We start from the raw sequence: 20,216 nt of genomic DNA, 5'->3' as shown, positions 1-20,216 counted from the left end.
TTAGAATTTACAATAAACATTACTTGACAACTTAAAAACTACAAAGATATGACTGACGATTGTAGCAAGTAATGTGCGCTTAAATTTTGAGGAACATTTAGCAAAATGGGAAAAGAGGTTATCAGTTATTGCATTTTCTTTGCACTTGGATAAGAAACTAATTTGTTGTCCTTCATACTATTGAATTCAGAATGATTTATTGTATAATCATGGCAAATTTTATACCACTCTCAACACTAAAAGCCAAGAAATATTGAACTAAACATTTGTACTGAAATGCTTTAATCGTACAGGGATCACTACCCGGTCCCCTTAAACTCAAACAGAACAATATGTTGGAAATGTTGTTTTTTCCACTTGACATTTCATCTTCTTTAGCCCACAAATAGCACAAACTTTCTCCAAATCTGCAAAATTCAGGACATTTACAAGTACAACACTTCAAATAGCAAATGACAAATGATAAACAACCTCCTAACGACGTATTGTTGTGATGACGACGCAAAAACGCTACGAACTTACTCTTAGTTACAGCTCAAGTGTTTTAAATTTAGCGTACATAAGTTCTTTATTTTAGATTAAATTACTAGCACGTAAGTCAAATTTTTGACGAAACGCTAGGTTTTTCCACTTCAGTTTAACTGATTTATGCAAACGAAATTTTTACAGCTTCTCCAACCTTACTTATCGTCACGCCCACTTTGTTTTAGGCGCTAATTTTAATGGCGGACGCTCTTTCAATTTTCTTCAAACATGGCGGAGCAATGGCCACTCTATAATCTCTCTTCTAACTCGTTGGGTCACGAAGACTCTACACCAGGGATCGTCAGCACAGAGCACGCTGGGGCTAGCATCTCTTACCCGCTGAAAACGCAGCGCACCATAGTGCACTGCGTAGCTGCTAGCGGGTATGCTCTCTATCTCTCCCTGCTGCACGACGGTGTACATGGGACGGCACCGCGTACCCGTTGCACATTTCAGCGAGTGCTGACGACCACTGCTCTACACCGAAGCACGTTTTACTATCCCTTCCAAAATTTCACGTCTGGTAGCACATTAAGAAAACGTTCAAATCGAAAACCAAGAGTGGCTGAACTCCCAGAACTGAAGTTCCGCCTCTGTCTGTCATTCACTCTACGATGGGTAATTGATAATCTTTTAGCAGAAACACTGTGACAAAATTCTTCCATTCACTCATATTTTCTGCCCAAAGACAGGCCCTTCACAGCAAATCCAGCATTTTCCAATCTTTCTATTTTCTGCCTTCGTATCCACATATGATCCATTATATCTTAATGTTGCCTATCATCTGATATCTTCTTCTGCCTCGAACTTATGTCCTGTTTACCACTCCTTATAGTGCATGCTTTAGTAGGCAGTTTTTTCTTAGCCCATGACCCAGCGAGCGAATTTCGTTTTCTTTTCTTGACCAGTTTCAGCATTATTCGTTATTCACCCTCTATTTCTAGTATAGCTTCATTTTTTATTTTGTCTGTCCATTTCACATATTCTATTCTTCTGTACATCCAAATTTCAAATGCTTCCAGTCGTTTATCTTCACTACGTCGTAATATCCATTTTTCTGCCCCATACAATGCGACACTCCACACAAAGAACTTCGCTAGTATCTTCCTTAGTTATTTTTCCACAGGTCCGCAGAAGATGCTCCTTTTATCTATTAAAAGCTTCTTTTGACATTGCTATCCTCCTCTTGACTGTCTGGCAACAGCTCATGTTACTACTTACAATACACCCCACGTATTTGAAGCTGTTCACTTTTTCTATTGCCTCGTTTCGAATTCGCACGTTTACTTCTTTACTTTTCTTCCGATAACCATGGTTTGTGTCTTGTTTGCATTTATCTTCATCGTGGCAAGGTTAAGATTCATTCATTCATTCATTCATTCATTCATTCATTCATTCATTCATTCATTCATTCATTCATTCATTCATTCATTCATTTTTATTTATTTATTTATTAACACAAATGGTATCTATTAAGGCGTCTTATACAATTTACATAAAAAAAGCATCAGCTCGCTACGGAAAGATGTGACAGTTATGCCACATAACGTGATTTTTGTGCGTTATTATTTAGTGAACTCATGAGTATGTACAAATATTTGCGCGCTTCAAAGTTTTCTTCTCATTGTGTGAGAATTGAACTTTCTTTATGAAAACTAGTAAGGTATTGCCCTAGAGTACTAAACCTTTACACATCGTAGTAGTCATGCCCGAGGACATTAAAACTTTACACTTCGTAGTAGTCATTTCGATGATGCAGAGTGGTGCTTCTCTACTCTAAAATATGTGAAAACTTTCGTGCTAAATACAATGAAAGAAGGCCGACTTTGTGCACTTGAAATGTGTTCCGTTGAAAAGCTGCTGCTGAAATCACGGAACATAAATCAACTTGTCATACACCAATTTGCAGCGTAGAAGAAGGAGGAGGATTGATTTAGTTGGCAAACAAATGAATTTAGTTAAAGCGAAGTGCTCACACAGAGCCTTCTTCAGTTACAAGCCGGAGCATGGGTAGGTTTGGCAACTCTGAGTGGATATTGATGTAATTGTGATATTGATGTAATTGTGCTTGCTCATTGCTTTCGTTGTATGTAACGTGTATTTCTTCAATATTACTTTATGCACAAATGTAAAATCAAGAGTCAGAGTAGTGATGTAAATTATTATGGATTCGAAAATAGGGTTTTATTGCAATCAATTAGCTATACTTCAGAATACGGCGTAAGTAGACTACTTACATACAAAGACTGCCACTTAAAATAATTACAAAAAACATCTTTTTATTGATAGTACAAAGGTAAATAAATAAATGAGATATTCCTTGCACCGAAAATAATAAAATCAATAATGCAATAAAGACGTAAGTTCCTACACAGTATTTATAAGTTCCATTCAATTAACAAATTTGTGGCTAGCAAATTGACAATGTTTTGCGACTTTATGGTGTTTCACCTGTAACGTGAAAGGTCTAGGATACATTTTAATATTATCTTATGCGATTATCTATTGTGTTTTATTATAAATATCGTATTTCAGATGCCCAGGAAGCCAGTTTCAGTTTGAACCTGGCCAGTCACTATAACAATACTGTTATCCTAAATTATTTGTTATGAACTTGATAAGATATAATTTTAAATAAATATAACTACAGAAAACAAGCTAAGAATGTAAATTATGCAAATAAAATAAAAATGTAAATAGAGGATACTATTGACATATTATAATAACATATGAGGATGTAAATACAGTTAAGCAAATATAAAGATCTATGAAAAAAATGAAGAAACATACCTTCAATATAATACGTAACAAAACACATCATTATCTATTAAGTATGTGCCAATTAGCGTAAACTCAGTTAACTTTAAATCCTGTAAATACGAAGTGAAAAGAAACATGTTTATAACTAATTTATTATTTTTTTAATACAAAAGAAATAATATTAATCAAAAAACCTTGAAAACAACAAATTGAGTGTATGCATCTACAAATTATAGGTAGTTCTGACGTATAGCAGGCATTCTGAATCTTCAACAAAACCGCAACATTTATGGGATCACAAAACGGCTGTTTACAATGAACTTGAAAATCAACGGCGTATCGCCGCGCCAGCCACAGTAACGACCGGCGAATCTTTGATATTTATAAGTCATAGTTTGTCGCTTGTGATTGTGGTTCTTTTAGTCCCACCGCTCCAATCATATTCTATAAAAAACGGTTGCCGCCAATGACAATCCAGGATTGAATTTTGACGTGTACATATCAAGTCCACGTGGAGTAAGAACCAAGGTCGCCATTTTTAATAACAAATGTTCGATCAGTTTAGTAAAGCATTTCAAGTGGAAGTTATAAGTTGGTGTTAATATTTAAGATGTGGAGGCCGTGGGAAGGCGATGATGAAGTTGAAAGTAATGTAAATGCGTGTGTTCCTTCAACTAGTAGAAGTAAGACAATTACAGGTAGAAAATGTATGGGGACATTGAATAAACAGTCTCAGAAAATAATTCGTAATGTGTATGCCTACGTCAAAAGTAATAAATTGGGCAAGGGACCGATTAGAGAGACCGCAAAAGCTGTTGGATTAAGTAGGCAAGCCGTAAGCAGAGTTGTAGAAAGAGGTCCTAAAACACCCAAAAAAAATGTAAAAATAAAAAACAGAAATTTGAAAAAGTTGATAACTTCACCTGCGATCTGATTCGTCGAACGGTGTATGATTTTTTTAAAAATGGACAGTCGCCAACAGTTAGTGAAAAATTAATAGAACTTCAAAAAAAGTGTGAATTCCCCTACAAAGAAACAACACAGAGAATTATTGAAAAAGTTAGGATTCAGGTTCCGAGTTCTTAACAAAAGACGCGTGATAATGGAGTCGTCGAGAATAGTAACGTGGAGGTACAAATATTTGAACGCACTTCGTTCTAAAAGATCGGCAGGCCATAAAATTATATTTTTGGACGAGACATGGTATGACACACATGATGTCCCCAAAAGGGGTTGGGATGATGGGAGTTGCTCATGTGCCTTCAATGCCCCTGTATCTCGCGGGAAACGAATTATGGTTTTGCACGCAAGTAGTAGTGACGGCTGGGTTCCAAATTGTTTGTTCCTTTCAGCTAGAAATATAGGTGACTCCAAAACAGATTCACATGATGAAATGAATTCTGAAATTTTCGAAGACTGATTTACAAACAAATTAATGAGAAATCTTCCAACAAGCCCTCCGTGTATAATTGTAACGGATAACGCTGCTTATCATTCCAGGCTACAGTTTAGGCTACCAAATAGATCCACAAGAAAGGATGATATTATTAGCTTCATGGTGCAACACAATCTAGACGTACCCAATCCACTCCCCACTATATCTGTATTGCTTGAACTTATAAAAGAAGCTAATATCAGTAAAGAGTTTGTCATTGACAAAATTGCAAGAGATTTCGGCCATGAGGTTTTGCGGTTGCCCCCATATCACTGTAATTTAAATGCTATTGAACTGTTTGGGCGCGCTTAAAACATGAAGTTCGAAAACGAAATGTGACTCCATCATGTAGTGACAGTGTATGCAGAACTATACGAGAATGTGTTGAAATTATAAATTCGGAATTGTGGACAAAGTATGCTAACAGGACAAGAGAAATAGAACGCCAATATATTGTTCGCGATTCTGAAAACGACAGAGATTCGTTCATTATAAGCGCAGGTGACAGTGACAGTGAAGGAAGCAGTTCAGATGAGAGCTAGGATGTCAGGTAATTAATAACTGTAATTTACATATTTATTTAATTAATGCAGTTAGATAGCATGAAAGTATTATTATTATTATTATTATTATTATTATTATTATTATTATATAATATTAGATATAAAGTAGTCGAGTTTCTCGTTTGTACGCCCTGCAGTTTGAAAAAGACGCGACAACATCGCTTTAGAACAGTATGCAATCGACAGATCTGTTATTGTTGTTAACCTTTTCTTTGATCTGCCGGTCGTTACTCTGGCTCGCGCGGCGATAATAACTTTATTGATATAGCAGGCGAGACCCAACAATCTACTGTATATATATATATAATTTGAGCTGGTAATGGAAATTACGGGAAAACGGCTGGACGGATTTTAATAAATGACCCCTCATTTTGAAGCTTGGAACTCAAAGTTTTTCGGAAAAATAGTCGTTTTCAGTGTAATGTCAATTTTTAAACATAATTTTCCTATTTTCCAAAATTTATCTGTCGTCAGTTTTGAGAACTAGCTAATAGCATTCACAGCCGCCTTGATATTCCCTTCGCTTTTTTGTAAAGGAGAAGCGAAGCGAGCATCAAGTCGGCCGTGTGGCATTTCAGAATAAAACAAAACACATACTACAGTAAAGAATATTACACGAAGGCCATGATCTGCAAGAATGCTGACATATTTAGAGCTCAAATTAAATTGGTAATTAAAAACTTAACTTACTAAAAATAATTTACAGGTTCGATTCTGTGGTGTGTAATTTTCTGGGTACGGCTGTGTATTGGATATTAAAAACTACAAAACTTGAGGTGGTTTGATGATATTATCACCATTAGAAATGAAATATTATTGTAGTTAATGCCACGATGTGACTATTTTTCATTAATTATACATATTAATGCTATATTGATGATATGAAAGTGAAATGTTTTGGGGTTATATAAGTAGATGTACTGCTTGTTTGAGGCTTGAAAGTAATGTAGTTTTCCCTAAGATAGGTTACTAGCCTTATCGTTAGGTAGTCCAGTAGTGGGTCCAGTAGAAGAAAAAATCACCAGATACAAATTCAATTGGCTAGATCATGTAAGAAGAATGGAAAATTCAAGAATCCCAAAAATTATGATGCAATATAAACCTAGAGGACATCGTCGACCAGGAAGACCGTTAAGAAGACTGCTAGATGGGGCCGAAACAGGTCTACAGAGGCCTAATTCGTGAAGGATGATGATGATGATGATGATAAGTAGATGTAGAGAATAACTTAAATTAGATTTTGATTTCTATATTTTACTAAGTGGCGGCTATATAGTATATATAGGATATGTTACTGAAAGCTATAAAACTTACGTAAGATAATTATATTAAAAATCAAATATTTTTATAGTTATTAATCAAGTAGGGTTGGGTCTTTTTCATATATTTAATGGCGGTGTGGTGTAGATATTTATATGCGTGGTTCTCTTCAGTATTGGAGAGAGAGTATCTTTCATTGTTAAGGAAGCAAATAACTTTCCGAATGTCTGGTATTCTTCATTGAAAATAAATCTGAAAAATGTTTATTTGAACGTCTAATGAACTTAGTTTGCAGCATTTGCTGCACTAGCCACTAGTTTGGCTAGAATTCTGATACACCACAAACCACAACTAAGACTATAAAAATGTAGTTTATACAATATTTAATATTTAGAAGAATTGTTAAACATTTTGTCATTATTAATAACCGTAAAAATTGTCAAAGACTGCAGCCTTATTTTCATTTGTTGTCTTGTTTTTATCGCCAACACGTATTTAGTTTATAATACATCAACAATTAACGTTTGGTACGACCGCGAACATAATTCCATCGACACACACTTACATTGCAACATCAATTTACATTGAAAATCGGCATTAGCACAAACACGTGTTCTGTGTGGTAGGCCTCCGGTTGACAGTTAATTACAGTGTTGCCGACGTATGGCTCCGGCTTGTAACTGAAGAAGGCTCTTGCTCATACGATCTACTTATGAAAATAACTAGGCGAATACACGATTAAGTAACTACACAACTCCCGAAGCCCAGAACAGTTTACAGGTAATATTACGTGGTTATTAAAGCCTTTCCTAAATTTAAAACTACGAGCCTCAACTGCTATATAGTGGTGGTGGTGGTGGTGGTGGTGGTGGTGGTGGTGGTGGTAGTAGTAGTGGTAGTAGTGGTAGTAGTGGTAGTAGTAGTAGTAGTAGTAGTAGTAGTAGTAGTAGTAGTAGTAGTAGTAGTAGTAGTAGTAGTAGTAGTAATAATAATAATGGTGCAACCGCTTTAGTCAAAATCATTTAGACAAAAAAGCCGGAAATATTTTAAAAAGAACTAGCCTACAGTAAGAATACATATGAATCCAATATATGAAAATGGATAAAATTTATTGTTAGTTTTAATTTATAACATCTACCTACATACAATGGATATTTCTATATTTTTTCTTGTTGCCTTACGTTATTTCCCTCTCCTCTCCTTACCAGTTCTGATTGTAAGCAGTCAATAGTAGGTTAGTATTAGAATTACTCTTGAACGAGAAACGAATCAATCGATCGACCAATCTTGCGACAGTCGTAATCAGGCTTATCTGGGAGTCACTCTTGTGTGCGACTCTGTTACTAACAGTAGTTATAGTATCGATCCTCGAAGGAACAGACCATATCTCTTTTACTTGTTATGTTTGTTAGGCTTAGATGTTTTAATATATATTTGATTATATTTCGTGGTAAGAATTACTGGCTTCCAATTGATACTAAAGCGATGTATCCATTTACAATATTATATTATTCAACTTTATAGTAAATATTGTTATATGCCAGCTGCTGTTTCCTTAATGCTATTAAACGAACACATTCTTGCCACTTACATCAAAACCTGACAGTTCCATGCCGTCCTCTGGTTCTATCGAGCGCCCAGTGCCTGTATACGAGGAGGTCCATTCCAAACCGTATTAAGTCCACCCATGGACGAAATTGAGTTTTATATGTTTTCGTATAGTTCTGAATGCGCTCTATCATGCTCTGAAGTCTGTTTGGGTCTAACTGTATTACATCCCCTTCAAAATAATGCAAGAAATTGGATGTTCGTGGTAAATCGTATTATGTCCACATCTTTGTCCGCGTTAAATCGTATTCTGTCCAAAACCAATTAATATTTCATTACTTTTATCATTATTATTACTTTTACTAATCCAAATATTGTACCTTTGTTCGTTGCTTTAAACAACATGACGTGTGTTTTTGTCTTTCCAGAAGATAGACTGAACATTTTTAGGTGAACACTATATTCAGAAGTATTGGTAATACTATCGTATAAATTTAGCATTAATGAACATTACCTTTGTGATTCAATATTACATAGAAGTAAATGAAGGAGTGTTACCTATTATTCACACAATTACTTTGGTTGAATTTTTACAGATATTGAGGAAGAAATTTTTTTATGTTCACGTCAAACCGTATTATGTCCATGATATTTTCTGAATTTCAGGACAGTCTGATGTAAAAGTGATTTCAAATATAATTGATTGTAATAAATTAAGTTCTTCCAGTAATTAATAATTTTAATATTTTAATTTACTTTATACTCGACCATGCCGAAATGTAGTAATTATACACCTGGTAGCAGTCCTTTAATGCATGTCATTAAAGTACACCTATTCATTAAAGTTCAGATTTTCGATTATTCTCGGATATGCAATCGAAAGACAACTATCGAAACGTCATGGAGGCTGGAAATCCAATACTGTCGCAGAAGGTTATGTTCTGTTACTATAATAATTAGCGTTAACTGTAAATAATATTGAAATAAATTCAATTTGTCATCTCGTTTTTCAATGTCGAATTCAATTTCAAGGTTATGTCAAGACTAATGTTTATCTTACTCTCTAGATTCAAGGTCGTCGACATTCGTTTCCCGGAAAAAATCCATACTTTCGCGTCTGCGCACATCTCACAATTTATGAGGTAGGCAATTGCACTCACTCACATAACAATAACATGAATACTTATGAATAATTTCAAGTTAGAAATATGGTCGAGCATAAAAAGTCGTATGAAACTTGCCTATAATGGTAATTAAGACGCTTGTATGAAAATTATGAAACTCGCTTGCGCTCGTTTCATAAACATCCTCGCGTCTTAATTACTACCATTATAGGCTCGTTGCATAATGTACTATTACAGATCACTTCCTGGCAATGGCTATCTTATAAAGTCACTTCGAAAGGTTGCAACCGAAACAAATTTTAAACACTTTCTGTTTACGTGCAAAGCATTTATAATAACTAGATTGATCACTAACTGCAAAGAAGAGACCTTGGTAGCTGAGTGGGCTGAGAACTCGCTTGCATTGACTATTGACCCGAGTTCTAATCTCGGAGATGTTGGAGTCATATTTGTGGATGACAAAGTCAACGTTCTTCAAGGTTTTTCTAGACGTTTCCCGTTCCTATCCATTATTCCACTGCCATTCTCCATTCCAATACTCGTTACCACTACAAATTCACCCAAGTCCGCCGAATTAGCTCTGTGGTAGCGTGTCTGTCTCCAGACTAGCCGGGCCGACTAGTCCCGGCGAGGTCAGAAATTTTCTTGTAAAATTTCTACCTCGGGACTAGGAGAGATGGCGGTGCACAATTTCTAATCACTAAATTGTGCATTAATATGCTTGGGTTAAATCCCAAATCTTTCCGCAGTGCTTATGAAAGGAAGGCATATGTCACTCACTGTTGATGGTGATTCGTCCGCAGGATGGGGACGTTAAGCCTGGCGGCCCCTTTGGCGCTATTCGACAGGAGTAGGCTATGTGCCGGAACCGGGTTTTCCCTTCTCCCTTCCTCACCTTCATCATAATCATCATCATCCTCACCCATTCCCTACACTAACTTACACGAACAGTTAACAAAAAAAGTCACCCTAGTACACGACATAACTCTTCACAGATACACATCATGCATAATGTGGCCCGCCGAAGTGGTGTGCAATTTTGAAAATGGGTTACAGTCCTGTCATCTATCCGCAGTATGGGGAACCCGAATCACGCAAAGTGAAGTGGATAGGCATTAGACACACACACATACATACACACAAATTCACTCAAAATAGTGCGGTGTGATGCAATATTACGACTGACGCACAGATGGCATGAGGACGCGTATTACGCTTTCGGGGGGGGGGGGATGAAAGGGCATTCTAGTAGGACTCCATCGGAAACTTAAACGTCAGACTGAATCGACGGATGGCACCACACAGTTGATTCACGATTGCGACTGTTCGGACTTAAAAAATCACCAGGGTGTAACAAGAATCCAACTAATAATTTGAATTTGTTTTTGGAAGTCGTAAAGTGTGCATGAGTTTATTAATGTGTGAACTGCGTGTATTCTTTCTCTGAATTACAGTTCGTATTGTCTAAGATGGGATAACCTGCAATCAAAATTTATCATGTCTTATGATACGATGATAAGCGAGAATGAAGTTAGCGGAGTTCATTTTGAAGTGGACAAAAAATGAACCGGAAATTTTACCTTGGGATCCTAATTCAGGGACAAGTTCCCTTTGTGTGATAAAAATATCCGAAACAGGTTGTGCAACTTTACTTCTCTTTCAAAGAAATTCATACTAAGAATTCCATAGCTGTTAAAAATCTATCGCCCTCAACCGGGTTTGAATCCTCTCAACTACCGAGATGGAGCACAGTTTTCATGATGGATGCAGCCTGCAGACATTGGTTCAAATTTCGCCTCGGGCTTTCATACTTATATCTTCTTATAACTTGTACGATGTCATGTGCTGTCTCAGTAGGGAGGAGGGGCTTCATGCTGACCTCACGAAATGGAAGTTCATCACGGGTCTGTCGGTGTGTATGGATAAAATTGCTTAAAAGAGCAAAAACGGCCAAATCGTGACAAGGGTAAAATGTGCAAGAAGAAAAGGGGGAAGAAGAATTGATTAGGATGAAGATAAAAAATAATGTGATAGAGGTATAAATCAGAAAGAAAAAAAAGCGACGTTAAAAAAAGAATCGAGTTACTGCAGTCATCTGTCTTCATTCCTTCAATAGAGCGAGCGTAGGTAGCGTGCGTGTCGAAATTTAAGCTTATAAATTACGCTAAGTTAAAACATTTACGCTCAACTGCTCGCAGCGATGAGGTAATTACAAATGTGCTGCTGCCATGCAGTGAATAGTTTCAGAACTAGGACAAGTTAGCAACGGCTGTAGTAGTAGTAGTTGTTATCTGCAGGAACCAGAAGGAAAGAGGGCGAGTAATCCGTGAAACAGTTACACATGTCTATAAATTACAACCTTATTTCATTTCATCTCAGATAAAAATGGAAACATATTGTAAATTTAATATTCGACTGCAAAATCTAGGTCACTATGATATGAAACGAAATCTTTATAATCAAAATTCTTATTAATTTTCACAATAGAAACGATAATACCTATAACCATTAGTTTATTATTATTATTATTATTATTATTATTATTTTATTATTATTATTATTATTATTATTATTATTATTATTATTATTACTATTATTTCGCATTTTCTGCCGTTGGTGCATCATGTTTATGATTACATCGACGTTGGCGGGTTAAAAACCAGTAGAAGACAATGGATTTTTAAGAACGATAAATACTCTCAGCATCGATTCTTTACGAAGGAAAGTTAAGATCAGAAAAGACTTCTTGTGAATTCACGGCATGTACAATAAATCTGTCCTTGAATGAGTAGGCTCCACGTAAAAATTAAAGTCTGGCAGTCACTATAGTATTCCATGAAAAGTAATGAATTCTTCTACTACTAGCTACTGTTACTGCTATTGTTGCTACTGCCACCACCACTACCACTACTAGTAGCACTATAGCAGTAATAGATATAGTAGCAGTGTCTGTGGCTGCAGTGCTAGCGCGCTGGCCTTCCATCCGGCTGCAGTCCCCGATCAGGTCTGGGTGGAATTTTCATCTCACCAACATTCTCTGCCTTCCTGTCATTTCATCTGTCATATGTAATAGCAAAAATAGGCTGATGTTTGTCGGTGGTACGGTTTTCGTTGCTAATCTAGGTTCTAAGGACTTGGGTTCGGACTCGTTAGTACATGATGGGACCTCATGTGCAGGACCAGGAAGGATAGCCCGCCCGCCAGCGTCGGATTCACGAATGCCATCTGGACCATACGCATGTACAATGGGCTTAAACAGCCTAAGTGCAAGGATCCATCCAGGATCCAGCCCTCGTCAAATCAATCGGCGGCAGTAGTTCTTGTAGTGGTAGTGGTAGTGGTGGTAGTAGTAGTAGTAGTAGGATCAGCAGCAGCAACAGTAGTAGTAGCAGCAGGATCAGCAGTAGTAGTAGTAGTAGTAGGATCAGCAGCAGCAGCAGGAATAGTAATAGTCGCAGGATCAGGAGCCGCAGTAGCAGTAGTAGTAGTAGTAGGCCTAGTAGTAGCAGTAGTAGTAGTAGTAGGATCAGCAGCAGTAGTAGTAGTAGTAGTAGTAGTAGTAGTAGGATCAGCAGTAATAGTAGTAGTAGTAGCAGGATCAGCAGCAACAGCAGCAGCAGTAGTAGTAGTAGGATCAGTAGTAATAGTAGTAGTTGTAGGATCAGCAGCAGCAGCAGCAGTAGTAGTAGTAGTAGTAGTAGGATCAGCAGCAGCAACAGCAGTAGTAATAGTGGTAGTAGTAGGATCAGCAGTAATAGTAGTTGCAGGATCAGCAGCAACAGGATCAGCAGTAGTAGTAGCAGCAACAGCAGCAGCAGCAGTAGTAGTAGTAGCAGCAGTAGTAGTAGCAGCAGTAGTAGTAGTAGTACAGTAGTAGTAGTAGTAGTAGTAGTAGGAGCAGCAGCAGTAGTAATAATAGTAGTAGTAGGATCAGCAGTAATAATAGTAGTAGTAGTAGTAGTAGCAGGATCAGCAGCAACAGCAGTAGTAGTAGTAGTAGTAGTAGTAGTAGTAGTAGTAGTAGCAGCAGCAGCAGGATCAGCAGCAGCAGTAGTAGTAGTAGCAGCAGCACAATCAGCAGCAGCAGTAGTAATAGTAGCAGCAAGATCAGCAGTAGTAGTAGTGGTAGTAGTACAGTCGAACTTGGTTAATTGGAAATTGAAGGCAGCATTAAAATCGAATTATACAAGACTTCAAAAGAAACGGTCCAAACCAACTAAACTTATGGAACCCCTATGGGAATAGTACCAGGAGTCTCTTGTTTAAAAATTAATACAATACAGTAAGAACAAAACTACTGTATTTATTCAAGATTTTGTATATTGTCAAAATACAGGACATTCAATTATATTCATCTTTGATTCATGCAAAATTTTTCGAGTTTATTGAGCGATTGGAAAATTGTTTCACTCACATTTTCTTGTCCTTCACCATAGAACCAATTTCCTGGATGTGGTCCATGGTCGGCGATTGTAGGCAATGGTTTCTCGAAATGTTCTTGCCCTTCTTTTTCATCTGAAGGCAGAGCGACAATATTCTCGCGCTATATTGCGGACTGATTTCCTAGTGGCTAGCAACAAAAGTTGAACTGTCATTGGATGCATATTCCCTACGTATTGAGCTTCGTGACTGTGTACTAGACTGTGGCAATACTGTCGGCGGGACTCTGACCGATCTGCTGAAACTAGTCTATTAAACTTGGCTATGCACTGTACTGAACTGAGTAACGGAGCGCCAGTGTCCGGAGTTTGAAGGTAGGGCGTGGCTGTGCCACCATATCGCGGCATGTTTAATTACATTCGAAACACCGCGATTAGATCGCCCTGACATTATAACGCTTTCCCCGCCTCTATCGGTCAGTCCTGGTATTAACAAATAAAAGACATTCGCATTGCGGTCTTCGTACTCCCTTTATCACACGTGGTGGACAAATGACACATTAATTACAAAGGCTACAGTGGTAATGTTTTTGGCTACAAAGCCAGAGGACATGGAAATTCGTCTTCCACGGTAAATGGGTTTATGCTTCTTGTTCTGTGTTTATTTTAATTTTATTTTTATTAGGTTATTTTACGACGCTGTATCAACATCTAGGTTATTTAGCGTCTGAATGAAATGAAGGTGATAATGCCGGTGAAATGAGTCCGGGGTCCAGCACCGAAAGTTACCCAGCATTTGCTCGTATTGGGTTGAGGGAAAACCCCGGAAAAAACCTCAACCAGGTAACTTGCCCCGACCGGGATTCGAACCCGGGCTACTTATCAGGATAATATAACTTAGTACCAAACTTGATGAGCCACCTACTTCGTTGGGTTCGTTATGTCTAGAGCTCGGAATTTTAGGTGCTAAAAGTTAATATTGTTCCTCGGTATATTTTATAAAATAGAATCCATGCCCCCACTTTTTTGACAAGTCATTCAGTGGTTTCCTTTTGGTACCGTTAAAGGTCTGTAATCCTCTTAACTACCACTTACAAATTAGCGCACGGTATACAAGATACATTACCCAGTCCTTGTGACTGTGTTGTCTATTATTATACCATTGGACGCCTGTGAACTAGGCTTAAAACCCTCCTCACGGGCATCACATCTATTCATCTATCACTCAGTGTCATTCTTAACGTCTAGCACCTAAAATTCCGGGCTCTCTTATGTCCCTGATCACATATTCAGGGTGAGTCATAAGTACGTTTGGAAAACGCGTGAGCGTGCTACTGGATCAAAAATAACAATTCCTTATATGAAAATTTAACGGAAAATATTTATTTATTGGAAAAAATAATAATAGTGACTTTTGTTTTCATAAGTATCTGATCATATTATTGTGTTGTTTTTGTTTTGATTTTGTACCAGTGTTTGTTTACAGACAGACAGCGACAAGACAGTAGTAGGCTACATTGTTTTTGTTTTGATTGGACGCGGTATTGCTAAGTAATATTTATTATTAGACAACTGGTAATTAAATGAAATGATATTATGAAAACTGATACATAGAGGCTATATATATGAGAAGCAATGCTCACCATACACGGGCAGAATTTCTTTATGAATAACCTCTGTTTCCAGACCTTTTGCTCAGAAAATCGAACAACGGAACGCTGCTCGCAAATAATGCACTCGTGCAGAGGCGTCGCCATCTTGCAACTACTGCTTATTTGATTCGCTTGTAGATACATCGATTACCTTGATCCTATCTGGATAATATAGCCATTTAGCGACGATAACTTCTAGCCCCTCATTAAAAATTGCGGGTCGCTACTTCAATTTGTAACTTACTCACTTGTCTGTGTAGATACCTACACAAGACAGATAAGTCTACATTGTAATCTATTTTAGTAAATATCTTTTATTTACGAACAGCAGCATTTGAATGCCAAAAGTACGTTAATGATTTTATTATCACACCTTTTTCATTCTACATTTTTCACATGATGTTTCAATAGTTCACCTAAGCTTAACAAATTCTTTTACAACCTAGCGGAAAGTTCTCTTAATAATGAAGTCTTTCTAATCTCCCGTACTTGGTCACCGCTGAACTTTAAAACAGATGACGTCGTAAAGTATAATTCGTATATAATAATTACAGTCCTGCTTTTGGTTACTTTGAATGCAAGTTAGGTGTACATCGATCATACTAGCTTCCTTGGTAAGGAGGGCAAGCTCGAATTTATTTGCAGAAAATAAAAAATATATAGCTTCAATTGTTTACTAGTCACACTGAGGAATAATGGATCTAAGAGAGTTGGCATCTATCTGATATAATATCATATGTGTTTAAACTTATTGAAAATTAATTATCTTTCACTATTGCTAGAATATTTTTCATGTAGTGATGTGTAACGAGATTGTAACAAGTGCTGTCAGGGTACAAAATAATTGACATTATGATGATAATTAGGGTATTTATATCCCTTAATTTAGTATTTCATACACCAAATTGAATTCCGTAACGTGTATCATTAGCATTCTACTGTAAGCATAAGAAACAAACGTAGCCTTACCTGTGACCGTGCCAACTTCTGTCTACGAACGCGTGGAGGTTCGGTGCAGGGGACGATAAGCCTGTCGGCTGTATCAGTGGTCATGATGACGTCAGGGGTCAGGTCGCTGGGGTCCAGGCAGTCGAGGTGCGTCAGGCTGCGAGAACGACCCTGCAAATGAAGAAAGGAAAACTTAAGGACTCCTTGAGACATGCGGTATAGTGCATATGTAGTACACTGTAGTAGAAGTTGTTATAATGCAACAATAAAAACTTAAGATTTTGATTGCTGATTGTATCATTTTATTCATACTATGCCCCTATGGTCCGTGACTACGGCTTAATGGTTAGTGCGTGCGCTTCCTCACCAAGCGGTCCGTGTATCGGTTCCCGGCGTTGCTTAAGATTTAGCTCCATTTAACGGGACAGTTTTTTCTCTGCCTTGTACTTGTCCTGTGGGCCTCCGCGGTGGTCTCTATTGTGTTGAGCACAGGTCAAGGAAGCCTGTATTGTGAGAGAGTTTATAGAAGAATGTTCGGAGTTTACAAAATTTTAATACCATTGGGTATATAGGCGTTTTCTTAGCGGACATTTCCCCTCTTTGTAATACAACTTAAATTAGTTATTTACGTATCTTCTAATTTGAAAATAACAGAAATAAATCTATTTCATTTATTCGGTTACTGGAAATGCAACATAAACTAATATATGTCTATTTGTAAGCTATATAAAGTGTTTAAATTTGAAGCAATGCTTAGTTACAGGTTTTAGATTTATTTCCGTAACTAAGAGGACGTCCACATGAATCCTCTAGATTCAAAACTCTCTCAAGACCATTTTGTTCATAATTGAGTTGTGTCCACGTATAATATATTTATTGACACTGCAAATGGGTAAATACCCGGTGGCAGTAGTAACTAATTACACTCAATAATGACAATTAATAATAATACTATAATAATATTAACAAAGAGCACCCTAAATTAAAAGGAGCACGAACGCTTAAAATAACATTTAAACTAATATAATTTACATCTTAACCCTAAGTTCGAACTTAAACTCACGATTATATATGATACGTTCATACATGCATAAGTACCTTTCAGCACTACACTCATTTCGCTCTCAACTCACTCACTGCACTGGAACTAAAACACATTTCACTGACACTGACACTGACATCGGCATTTCTAACAGAGATTTGTGGTGACTTTGTCTCATCAAAGTTTGCTCATGTTTTATGTTGAAAATGAATTTAGGTATTTTTTATTTGCATTTATATCCATACATGAATACTAACAAATACTGGTACTTGCTTTTGTTTCCATATAGGTAGGCTTATGTAGGCCTACGTACTGATCATCATGCCACGCACGTATGTGTCCCCAGCAGGTAGCCGGCCCTTCACAAAGTAGTTTGCAATGACTATTACACTTTTACTACGTCATACTACTTTTGACCAATAAAACGGTACGAAAGGACGTCTTTCAACCAATCATGGCTGCTTATCGCACAATTTTATCCCGTCCCTAGCATTTGTTTATTTTTATCACTACCCTAGCATTTGTTTCTTTGTTTGTCAACATTTCAAACTGCATTGGTCTGGACGTCAAAAAAAAAAAAAAAAAAAAAAAAACAGAAAATTACAAACCACTCCAGTCGATATACACAGCACTTTCAAATATGACTCGCATTAGCATTCAAGAACAAGAATTAATAAAGATCACTGGTCATAGCTATGCATCTTCCCTGAAACCATTTACAAATAAATGAAGAGCACCATTCGGAAATCCTGAATGAGTTGAGGGATACACCATGTACATCAACGAGTTCCAATTCTTTTACGCACACGTCTAATATAACATCAACTGAACCACCAACCACTAAAACATTCAAATTTGAAAATTGTACTTTCAATAACTGTTCCTTTTAAAATTATTAATGTTTATTTTTTATTTCAACATCGTTAATTAAAACTTTTCTTATTTATTTCATCATCTCTAATTAAAACTTCTGTAACACTTGTTTATAATAAGTTATGTTATAGCTTCTGCTATATGATATTATGAATAGTCACGTATCAGAGATTGTTTAATACTAAGATTTATTGAAAATCATCTGTCAAGTGACGTTGATTACTGGGATCCGGATAATTGAAGTGGAATGCAACTTTTTAATAAAAATGAAACTGAATCAACAAAGCCTTCTTGACTAGTAACCGTTCACAGACTTCAATGAAGATTCCATAGTTGGCACAACTGATAACAAGAAAACAGCTAAACATAACACACTACTGCCATCTAGCGTAATATTTGTAATTTAGAGATGGTACAATAATACATTTGAAGACAGTTGCATTTTCGTAAGTCAATATTTTATTGTATTGGAGTACTTCGTTACTTCTAATCTTCATATACTTTCTTCTAATCGTGTAATAGTCAATTAAATTCCACTCGAGTTTTGATTTTCTCTAGATAAATCAAAACCTCTAGTGAGATTACTGTTGAAAAAACTATGAAGAAAGCTGTAGATGATGTCTTAATGAAGGAATTAAGCCAAAGAAAAGCGGCCATAAATTATGGAATTCTTATTACAACTTTGAAGAATAAACTGAAAAAGAGGCACACAATAACACCGGGGGGGGGGGGAGGCAAAAGATTTTCAACGATAGGGGGAAGGAATCATTAGTTGACCATCTTATCAAGTTATCAGAGTTTGGGTTGAAACTGATTTTAAAATCAATGCGCGAAATTATCTGCAACGCAAAGGTATAAGTGTATCTAAATTCAAGGACAATACCCCAGCCTCTGATTGAATCAAAAGTTTTTCCGTGATCACCCTGAAGTAACGGTGATGTTTGCGCAAAATATTGAGAAAGTAAGAGCTGGCATCTCAACAATACGAATGTGAGACCATTTTGAGGTAAACTGATCCTCCGAGACCTATATCGGTGAAGAGGAACTACTATTTTTCAGTCCTAGAGTTGAGTGATTACTACTGCAAATAATTCCTTTATTATTGTTTGTTTTCCAGTTTTTTTGTGTCTGCTGTTGTACTCTTCAAATTGTTTTAAAAATATGAAAAGAAATGGAAATTTTCATGAAATTGTATTATTCGCCTAGTTTATAATTTTCACCTACAGAAAATGATTACTTTTTATACATATAAATTATCAGTGTTTATTGAAATTCATTTTTATGTGATAAAATAGGCTTTCCTATAAAGACTTATTCAATGGATTTTGAGATTAGAGACAAATTCCAGGTCGAGGTGAGATGTCTGATTTTTTGGAAAAGAAATATGTGGACTTAGGGAATTTCAGTAACTTTGAAAAATGGTTTTAAATTATTCATTAGACACTAAACAGTTGAGAATATTATTCTAGAAATTTACAAAAATACTTTTCACACAAAAATGTTTTAAAGGGAAAAAGGTACTGAAAATGAAACAAAGTCACCCCAGTTGAAGATAATCGTTTTCCTTTTGTTGTAAGGAAGGTCCTTAGTATATGATGGAATCGTATTAGGATTCTCACTACAGATGTCCTTCGATTTATAGAAAGGCATGGGGTCATTAGATCAGAACTGATAAGATTATTATAGTCAGTAGACCGAACATTCTGTTCCATAATCGATATGGTTGTCGCTTTAGGTCTTGATATCCAGTCAACAGGAAATTACCAATACCAGCAAATGTGTGGAATTCAGTGAAGAAATTAAACAGATGTGGGACGTTAACAGAGTTAACATATGGTATTCACTGTGTAAGACTAATTATTTCAGCTACAATAATCACTTGCAAATTCCAAATTCTCACCACTGGATACAAACAAGCTGACTATATATCTTCAGAGATCCGTACTGCCTGATGTTAAATTCCTGCCACATTATTATACATAAAAACCTATAATCCATGCAATGACTATCATTCTCTAAGGTAAAATGCAAAGATACCCCTTCACATGCCATGAAGGCACTTGAGGACATGGAGGTAGAATCCCATGCTTTCTTGATCTCGGCACTA

The 20,216-nt window shown here is 36.6% G+C and overlaps 1 protein-coding gene across 2 annotated transcripts in view; it reads right to left on the bottom strand.

The window, feature by feature from the left end:
* LOC138705937 (pleckstrin homology domain-containing family G member 5-like) overlaps window positions 1-20,216 on the bottom strand; it is a 705,365-nt gene that overhangs the window by 123,336 nt on the left and 561,813 nt on the right. For both annotated transcript variants that reach the window (XM_069834734.1, XM_069834735.1), the window contains one exon: window positions 16,216-16,365. In XM_069834734.1, the coding sequence (XP_069690835.1) occupies window positions 16,216-16,365 (150 nt within the window). The remainder of the gene's footprint in view (window positions 1-16,215; window positions 16,366-20,216) is intronic.

This window comes from Periplaneta americana, chromosome 9 (assembly GCF_040183065.1).
Source record: "Periplaneta americana isolate PAMFEO1 chromosome 9, P.americana_PAMFEO1_priV1, whole genome shotgun sequence".
NCBI classification, from domain to species: Eukaryota; Metazoa; Arthropoda; class Insecta; order Blattodea; family Blattidae; genus Periplaneta; species Periplaneta americana.
The sequence above is the reverse complement of the archived record's forward strand: the minus strand, read 5'-3'. Positions and strand labels throughout refer to the sequence as shown.